The sequence below is a fragment of the Phocoena sinus genome, chromosome 18 (genome assembly GCF_008692025.1).
Source record: "Phocoena sinus isolate mPhoSin1 chromosome 18, mPhoSin1.pri, whole genome shotgun sequence".
Taxonomy (NCBI): Eukaryota; Metazoa; Chordata; class Mammalia; order Artiodactyla; family Phocoenidae; genus Phocoena; species Phocoena sinus.
This window is the reverse complement of record NC_045780.1, coordinates 4,235,286-4,244,855: the sequence shown is the minus strand read 5'-3', so window position 1 is coordinate 4,244,855 and position 9,570 is coordinate 4,235,286. Positions and strand designations below refer to the sequence as shown.

The 9,570-nt window shown below is 47.4% G+C and overlaps 1 protein-coding gene across 4 annotated transcripts in view; it reads right to left on the bottom strand.

Moving 5' to 3' along the window:
- Positions 1-1,122: 1,122 nt before the first annotated feature.
- Positions 1,123-9,570, bottom strand: part of CDK8 (cyclin dependent kinase 8) — a 115,724-nt gene continuing 107,276 nt past the window's right edge. For all 4 annotated transcript variants that reach the window (XM_032611452.1, XM_032611453.1, XM_032611455.1 and 1 more), the window contains exons 13-14: positions 3,110-3,204; positions 1,123-2,291 (exon numbers count right to left, since the gene is read on the bottom strand). In XM_032611452.1, coding sequence (XP_032467343.1) covers positions 2,228-2,291; positions 3,110-3,204 — 159 coding nt within the window. In that variant the 3' untranslated portion in view covers positions 1,123-2,227. The remainder of the gene's footprint in view (positions 2,292-3,109; positions 3,205-9,570) is intronic.

Sequence of the window (9,570 nt, the reverse complement as noted above, 5' to 3'; positions counted from 1 at the left end):
TAGGGCCACACGCTCCTTCCTCTACTCCCCTCAGAAGCCCTGTAGGGCAGCGTCTGTATCTGACCCTCCTGGAGGCCAAGGTCCAATAGCCGTCCCGGCCTCTAAGCGACGGACTCCCACCTTGGTCCTCTGGCCCACACCTCTCCGGGGCTCTCCCTGCTCCTCAGGGGCCCTTCACCACCCCCAACCCCCATTCCCGGCCACCCCCAGGGCCCCCTCCTCCCCGCCCCCTTCTCCATCCCTCCCCAGCCCTGCCCCTCAGGCCTCAGTAGCCGCTCCCCAGACCCCACGCCGCCCTGGGGAGCCCAGGGACCCCCTTTCCTCCAGCTCCCACTTCAGGGTGTCTGTTGAGGCCCGCGAGCACAAAGGGGAGACACAGGACGCGGGGCCCTGGTCTGGAAGTGGTGGCGCCAAACCACAGCCCTCACGCCTCTGGCCGGGCCTCGGCCGCCGGGAACCCAGCCGCCCCGCCGCCGCTGCATCCTCCGTCCTCCGCGCGCGCGGCGGCGGCATCCCCCATTCTCCGCGCGCGCGGCGGCAGCATCCTTCCCGCGGCGGCAGCATCCCCCATTCTCCGCGCGCGCGGCGGCAGAATCCTTCCCGCGGCGGCGGGCTCCGCTGAGCCGCGCCCCGCACTGTCCTCTCCATCAGGTCCCGGGCCCTCGTTGGTCCCGGGTGCAGCCTCTGTAGGTGCTTTGTTGGTGACCGTGAGAGTGTTCAGCTTTAGGAAGAGCAAGTGGAGGGTGTAACCGTGAGTCAGGACAGCCGGAGGAGCCCGGCGGGACAGCTGCTTCTTCCTCTTTCCTGTCCAGGAACCAGCCACTGCGTCCCACTGACTATACCTCCTTAACGCTTCTTTTTAATGCGGTAAAATATACGTAACATCAAAGTTACCATCTTAACCATGTTTGGGTGTACAGTTCAGTGGCATTAAGGATATTTTCCTTGTTGTGTAACCATCACCCGCTCCGTCTCCAGAACTCTTTCCATCTTGCAAAACTGCAACTCTGTCCCCATTAAGCATGAAGGCCCCATCTCCGCTGCTCTCCAGGCCCTGGGAACCACCATTCTACTTTCTGTCTCCAGGAATTTGACTTACAAAACAAGAAAGCAAGCAAATTGCCATAGAGCTTTTATTGACAAATAAAAGTCAATAAGTGGTAACAGTATAATTTTTTGTGAATGAGGGAGGAGTGGCTGGATCTGGGAGCCCAGGTCTCCATGACCTTCACCTTCCCTGGGGGGCTCTGTGCTGCCTTGGAGGGGGCTCACCCCTTGACCCCAAACAGCGAGGGGCCCAGTGCTGGGGGACAGAGCGCTGGACACATCTTCTCCTGTGCTCCCTGCGGCTGTTAGGAATCACTGGGTGATCTTATGCAAAGGCGCAGTCCGTGTTCTGAACAAGTTCTAGGCAAGGCAGACCTACTGGCCCAGGGACCACACTCTGAGCAAGGCCTCTCTCCACCTGGGTGAACCTTGCCACCCAGGCCAGGCAGGACCTCTTTGAGGTTCAAAAAGGCCAGGCCCGATTCCTCTTTTACTTTTTATTAAATCACCTGATATATTTTTTAAAATGAAGAATGCCAAAGCAGTTACAAAAATATTGGCGTATTTTAACAGTTCACAGTTTAACAAATCAACAGATTTGTCACGCCTGCACAGATACAATGCATATAATTGTGTCTGTCACAAAATAATTACTGCGCTAAAAAAAAACAGATTAATTCCTAGGGCCCGGTGGGTGTGAGGAGTGGGGATGGGATGCAATTTTAAGGTTATGGGATGAGCAGCTTCCACTCTTGTCAGTTTTCTCTGGGTCTGCGTGTGTAACTTCATTGGGAAATAGTGTTGAAGGGTCTGCACTGGAGGCTCCTCAGGCACCAGGGGGCCCAGTGGTCCTGCAGGCTCCCGGGCACACACCTGGTGAGCGAGGCTCGGAGACCAGAGGCCTGGCCTTTCCAGCGGGGCTGTGGTTGTCCTGGTCCCGGTTTGGGGACCCTCTCTTTCCAAAAGATTGTCACAAGCCATGTCTACTTCCTCCAGGAAGTCCCGACGCTCTTTCATCCGCAGAGGTGTGGGCTGACTCTGGCCTCAACTGGACATTGCAGGCCATGTCACAGCAAGTGGGAGAGATTCACTTGGAAACCTCCGGGAGGGGGCCTGGAGGCCATGCGGCAGGCACTCTCCAGGGGCTGGGCGGGGTCTGGCGCACATCTGGAGGATGATTTCAGAAGCTGAATCCAGCTGCTCTAAGGCTTCCCAGCCCCTCCGTGGGCCTGTTTCTCAAGCCCCTGGTGTTTACAAATGGAATGACTTTGTGTTATAAAATTTCTCATTTTAGGAACGGATTAGGACATTACATTCCTGTGAATAAGAAGCTAGTTTAGCACATGCAAAATATTATTCGACTCGCAACACAGACCACCTTCCCCTCACCCACCCAACAAACACACACACTTATTCTCCTTCATCCTTGGAATCTAACACGATGTCTGGCTGGCCCCAAGGAATGAATGAAGTTTTAAGGGCAGCCCTAGGAGACTCTAACATCACAGCCGCTGTCTGTCTTCAGTCTTCACCTTGCCGATTCTGCGGGGACAGGGCCCTCCTAAACCCACAGAGGGGTGCAGGCATGTCAGGACCATGGGCCAGGGTCATCTCGCCTGGTCAAGACTCCATCAGGGTGCCTGTCCTCCCAGAAACACCTGGTTCCGTTGTCCTGTTCGCTGGCTGTCCTTGTCACTTAAGCAAATCTGAACCACAGCACTAGGGAAATCAGTCCTCTGTGGGCGATGGAGCCCAAGGTGCTCCCCCCACAAGAGCTGGGCTTGCTGTGAAGACCTTCATTCACCCACATCTGTAGGTCTGTCTTCTCCAGGTCACACGCACCATGGGCACTGCCGGCTCATGACTGCCTGCTCAGCCCCCTCTCTCCAGCCAGGACAATTAGAGCTACCCGGGGTGTCCCCATTTGGAAGTGTCCGGAATCCTTCCCTGCCTGCCCATCCAATTTCCCAGGCAGGGCTGAGCAGACTCCTTAGTAAATAGGTTAGCATAATACCAAACTCTTTCAGCATTCAAACCCATTTTCTCCCAAGCCACAGCTCACCTGGCTGTGTGATTACCCTTTAGACTGCTGCTTTCTCCCATCCTCGGGGCTGGGAAACAAATCAAGTGCTTCCTGGTGGACTGAGAAGGTGGGTTCTGTGTAAGGATAAGAGCACCATTTAGACATAATCAAGGATCCAGAAGAGACTTGGCTTGGACAAAGACCATTTCTCAACCTGTCACTGCTGTCTGAACGTGGCGGACTCTTCCCACAAGGCTGCGACTTTGCAGCTCGCAAAGAAATAAATCACCCTGCAAGTGAGTGTAAGAGGGCTTTCTGCCCAGACAGCATGCTTGTGACGCGCCACCAAGAAATGAATGTTACCTCTTTTTCCACGGAGAGCCGGACAGTTTCATAAACTCTTAGGGGCATGAAATAAACACAGAAGTTAAAACAGGAAAAAAAATATATTCACGAGAACAAAAGCATGTGAACACATTTTTAATCGTCTATTGGTGTAGTTTGATTTCCAACTGGTATATGATAAATATTTGCTAACATTTCATTAATGAATATGTTCCTGTGGAAAAGAAGCACCTCTGTAAATAATTAGTAAGTGGAAGATGCAACAGTAATGAAGGACCGCAGACCCAGCTTGCCCAGTGCATGTCAGTAAGAGTACTTTCTATTACAGATAGCCAAACACCAACTTAACGTGGCTTCAAGAGTAAGGCTAGGGCTGCTCTGGTGGCGCAGTGGTTGAGAGTCCGCCTGCCGATGCAGGGGATACAGGTTTGTGCCCCGATCTGGGAGGATCCCATATGCCGCAGAGCGGCTGGGCCTGTGAGCCATGGCCACTGAGCCTGCGCGTCCGGAGCCTGTGCTCTGCAACGGGAGAGGCCACAACAGTGAGACGCCCGGGTACCACAAAAAAAAAAAAAAAAAAAAAGAGTAAGGCTATTTGTTATGGAATTTGCAAGTCCAGCGAAGGGACAGCCTTCCAGCGTGGTAGATGCACCTCCAGCCCCCCGGCTTCTTGTGGTCTCTGCTCTGCCATCCTCGGGGTCAGCTTTGTCCCAAGACTGCTGCCCCCCTCTCCACTGACTTAATGGAACAAACTGACATCACTGATTCACTGTGGAGGTAAAGATGCAAGCTCCAGAGGCAGCTGGGCCTCAGTGGAATCCTGGCTCTGCCGGAGCTGTGCATCCTGGGTAAAATGTGGACCTCCTAAGCACCAGCTTCCTCATCTGGAAAATGGGAATAATAATAGGGCCTGTGGCCTAGGATGGCTGTGAGCATTAAATGAGATGGTGAGATGGTGGCTGACATAAACAAGGCACTTATAAATGTCAGCGCCCACTGTGTCTTTACGGAACGTATTCAATGCTCACAGAGCGTGGGGCATCGTGCTGGCTTACGGAGACAAGAGCCAGGGAGAACACAGGGGAGGAAGTAGGTGCCCTACCCTTGATACCCTCACCCCCAAGACAGCAGCAGGAGTGGGGACCTGACGGCACCTGGTGAACAGTGGACAGAGAAACAGGGAAGCAGGGGGGAAGGCGACACTGGCCTCCAGGGCTGCTCTCAGGCTTTTGGGCTCCTTTATGTTCGGCACAGACAAACCAAATACAGCCAGACCTCAGAGACAGCACGGGTTCTGCTCCAAACCACCAAGAAAGGGAAGATCACGAGAGAGCAAATCACATGAATGTGGAGTTTCTCAGTGCATGTGAGTTAATGTGTACACCATACTGCGGTCTATGAAGTGTGCCGTCAAATAGCATTATGTCTAAAGAAATGGACATGCCTTAATTAAAAATAATTTACTGCTGAACAATGCTTACCATCGTCTGAGCCTTCAGTGAGTCACAGTGGTACATCAAAGATTCCTGATCACAGACCACCATAATCAGACGCAACAGTAACGAAAAAGTTTGAAATATTGTGAGACTTGCCAAAATGTGACCCAGAGACAGGAAGACAGGGGCAAATGCTGTTGGAAAAACGGCTCTGACAGACCTGACCAACACGAGGTCGCCACAGACCTTCAGTCTGTAAAAAACGTAGTATCTGTGAAACACATTAAAGCCAAGTGCAATAAAACGAGGTCCGCCTGTACTGGTATCGTGAAATTAGAAAAGCAAAACCCTCCTACACTGTTGCTGGGAATGTAAATGGAGCCAAAGGTAAAGGCAGCCACTATGGAGAACAGTATGCAGTTTCCTTAAAAAACCAAAAATAGAATCACCATATGATCCAGCAATCCCACTCCTGGGCACATACCCGGAAAAGATGAACACTCTAATTTGAAAACACACACGCACCCCAATGTTCACGGCAGCACTATTTACAATAGCCAGGAGGTGGAAGCAACCTAAATGTCCACTGACAGAGGAATGGATAAAGAAGATGTGGTATTATGTGTGTGTGTACACACACACACACACACACACACACACACACACAGTGGAATACTGTTCAGCCTAAAAAATGAAATATGCCATTTGCAGCAACACGGATGGAGCTAGAGATTATCCTACTAAGCGAAGTAGGTCAGACTGAGAAAGACCAATATCATATGATATCACTTATTTGTGGACTCTTAAAAAAATGATAAAACAAACGTATTTACAGAACCGAAACTGACTCACAGACATAGAACACAATCTTACGGTTACCGAAGGGGAAAGGAGTGCAGGGGAGGGCTAAATTAGGAGTTTGGGATTAACACACACACACTACTATATTATAAAATAGATAAACAACAAGAGCCTACTGCAGAGCACAGGGAACTATGCTCAATATCTGCAATAACTTAAAATGGGAAAGAACTTGACAAAGAATATATATATACATATGCATAACTGAATTACTTTGCTGTATACCCGAAACTAACACAACATTGTAAATCAATTGTACTTTGCTTTAAAAAAAATAAATTTTTTTTTTAAAAAGCAAAAAAGAATTTTCTTGACTCAAAGGGACCAGAATACCCTTTTTTTTTTATCCCAACACAAAGGAACACAGCATTTTCTAGGATTGGAGACAAAAGCAATCGCACCCTGCTCAAGCCCAGAGCACCTGTGTGGTGCAGAGCCACGCGAGGTAACAGGAGCAGGGAAATTATGTCCCTGGTTATTTTATTCTGGATGATGTTAGGCAAGTACTTAACTGTGCTTGGAAATGTTCCATGCTTTTAGTAGATGACGAAAATCAAAATTTTTGATATTTAAGCAACTTCCCCCAGGAAGAGAAAAAGCAATGAAAACCTATTTAAAATAACCATAGAAGTGAAGACATTTGACCTCGCATCTACTGCTCCCTTCTCCCTGCTGCCCGATGCCCCCCATCCTGAGTTCTGCTCAGTGCGGGGGGCGGGGGGGAATGTCGACTAGAAACTGTAGCTGTAAACATCATCTTTGTAGATGAACTAGTTAAACTGACATTTAACCATCAAGTGCCCCCTCTCTGCCTGCCGCCGTGCCGGGTGCCACCCCTGTACGCCAGAGTCCTCGGGGAAGCACATCAGGCTGGGTACTGCTCCTCTGAAGCTCGCAGAGGGTGGGCGGTCCACGCAGACAGAGGATGCTGTGAGCTCAGGAGATTCCTGCCCCAGACCCTCTGGGAGACTCAGCTCGCCCATGCACACGGGTACTGGGACTCTGTCGAGACGCCAACCACAGCTTGGAATTCACGAGCGGCCCTGGAGTCCTCCTGTTTGGACCTGTTACTCTCCACGCTCCCTGTTCCATGCAGGAAAACCCGAGCCCCAGAGCCGCAGACTGATGTGCCCCAGTGCTTCCCCAAGAGACCAGCACAGGTCGGAACACAGTTCCACATTTCTTCCTCCAGAACTTGCCATTCCCTCGGGCAAGGAGCAGACGGGCCATTTTCAGTCTCACTCTGGACCACAGGTCATCATTCAGTATAAACTACTGTGAAAGAAATCGAGTTGTAAAGGAAAGACCGCTGGGCATCTTTTCAAGTTGGCTTGATAGTTACAGGATGAGAGAGGATGCTGTGAACACACTGGCCCCGGGCGCACTTGCCCTTAAGAATGGAAACACCAGAGCACCGAGGAAGTGCCATTTGTTAAATTATACTTTAAAAAATTCTTTCTTTAAGAATGCTGAAATCGATCGTATAAAATGAGTCACCGGTGTGGGAGAGGGTGACAGGGCTGGTAGGGCTCTGGTTAATGTCAGTTGTCTGGCTGGTAGGGGAAGAACTGTGCTGGAAAGGAAAGCAGGGATGCTCTTTAGGGATAGGAATGTGTTGGAAGAAATGCCTTTTAAGCCAGGGCATGAAGAAGTTTCTGGCCCAAGCACTCAGCTCCCCCTACCACCTTGCATCAGCCTCCAAGGTGGGGAGCTCTCGAATTTTCCTCAGAACTAGCAGTGTCATCTGCCAGCAAGATCAGCAGCTACTTTTCTAAGTAAAAAGGAGGAGGAGGAGGAGAAGAAGAAAGCAAGCAAGAGAAAATCACTGCATTAAAGAAGGCAGTGAATATTTTCACTGTGTGGAAAGGATATTTCCAGCACATCTGGGCAAGAACTTAAACCCTCCAAGTGGTTAATCTAAGATTCTCATGGTTCCCAGGGATGTTTTATTGTGTTACTTCCAAGTTTTATCACTTTACTTCCAATTTGTATCCTTGGGGATGGAACAAAAATGATTTTCTGAATCACAGGAAATGATTCAAGCTGGGTACAATTTGATATTAACCGAAGGTATTCAGGAACCACAGATGAACTTAGCAGTTTTTCATAGATTCTAAAATGGGATTCAAAGTGGCAAACATTATTTTTTCCTCCTAATTCAATAAAGTGACAGAACGAGTTAAGTTATTAAAGATCTGACACCCCACCAGGATTCCGCAGTACTGGGGTAAACTCAATTACTCTTTCTAAATAATATAGCATGGGGAAATGAAAGCATTATTGTGACCATGCCCAAGAATAAATGAAGAAAACATGTTTAGTTTTGTGAAGAAACTCAGTCCTCAAGACTTATGTTTTTGTAAAACAAAGAAAGAAAGAACAGTCAATTGGATTAGAGATTCTTTAATCCTAGATTTCCTCCTAGATCCTACCGACTTGCTACTGAAATTGCCTCGCAAGCACATGTGGCTTAGGAAATAGCTACCTACACTTTGTGCAGTCAGGATGGTGGTGAGAAAGATGACATTTGCCTTTGAAAACTGTCCGTGTGCCGAAAGGCTCGGGGAAAATAAAGCTGAAAATATGAAAAGAAAAGTGAGCACACTCACCCAGTCCAAACCCGTGTTAAGGACATCGTGCTTGAATTAGTGATACGGGTTCTGGCGGCATATTCAGAAAACTGGTGAACTGAGTTTTCTAATATTTTATTCTCTGAATTAACTTCCACCTTCCAGCAAGGGAAAATGCCTGGAAATATATTTAAGAGTGCTTATGGTATTACATACTTAGGAAGAAAATGATGGAGGACATTACTGTTCACGTCTAAATATAAAGTGAGGTCGTCTCTCAATATTATCACTCAAAACAGAAGGAATCATCTGATAAGCAATATCTTAGGAAGATTAATTGAGGTAGGCATTGGTCTAAAATAGGACTGTCGGATTTGACAAAGAAAAATCTGTAGTTGGGCATTCTGTATGCCCAGTTAAATCTGAATTTCAGATACACAACATTTTTTTTTTTTTTTAGTATAAGTATGTTCCAAACAATATGTGGGGCATTTTTACACCAAAACGTATTTATTGGTTACCTGAAATTCAAGTTTAAGTGGACACTCTATATTTTATCTTGCAAGCTGAGTCTAAAATGACCTTAAAACACTAGTTTTGGATGATTATAGAGGTCATTTGATGGAATGGATTTTGAAAAACAGAGACAAAAAATTGAACAGGTTTAGTATTTAGTAATTATTCTTGGGGCTGTGACACTCGAGTCCAATTGTTTATATTGTTAACAATGCTTATAAAAATCACTTACAAAAGCCACAAAGTAAGTGTTTTACATGTGGTGATCACTAAGTGAAAACGAACAAAAAAAAGACAAGCACAGAAAGGCAAGCCATTTCCTTGTGGCCTGGGTAAAATTTCCAGAGAGAGCAACATATATTGAAAGTCAAAAAGGGCTGTGCTTCATATAACTTTGATGATATAAAATGATGTTTTAGGAAACTCAAAAAGAAATAATAGCAAGGACAAAATTACTAAAGCCAAAGACGCATATGAGTGATTGAATAAAATTATTTCATGTTAAGTGAGAGCAGGAAAAAGCAATATTCTAAAATCATGTTCGTTTATCTAATGTGTAATTTTACATACTTATAACTGAACGCAGATATTTAAGCATTCCATCTCCATCTCTTAAAGGATATCTATATCAATGTCTAAATCGCTATCATCCATCTGTATATCCTCTATCTATCCATCTAAGCTTTTCCTTTTTTAATCTTCTCATTGGGAAACTAGAGGATCACATTATATACCAGACTGCCTTATGTTTGGTCATGTATGACACAGAGTA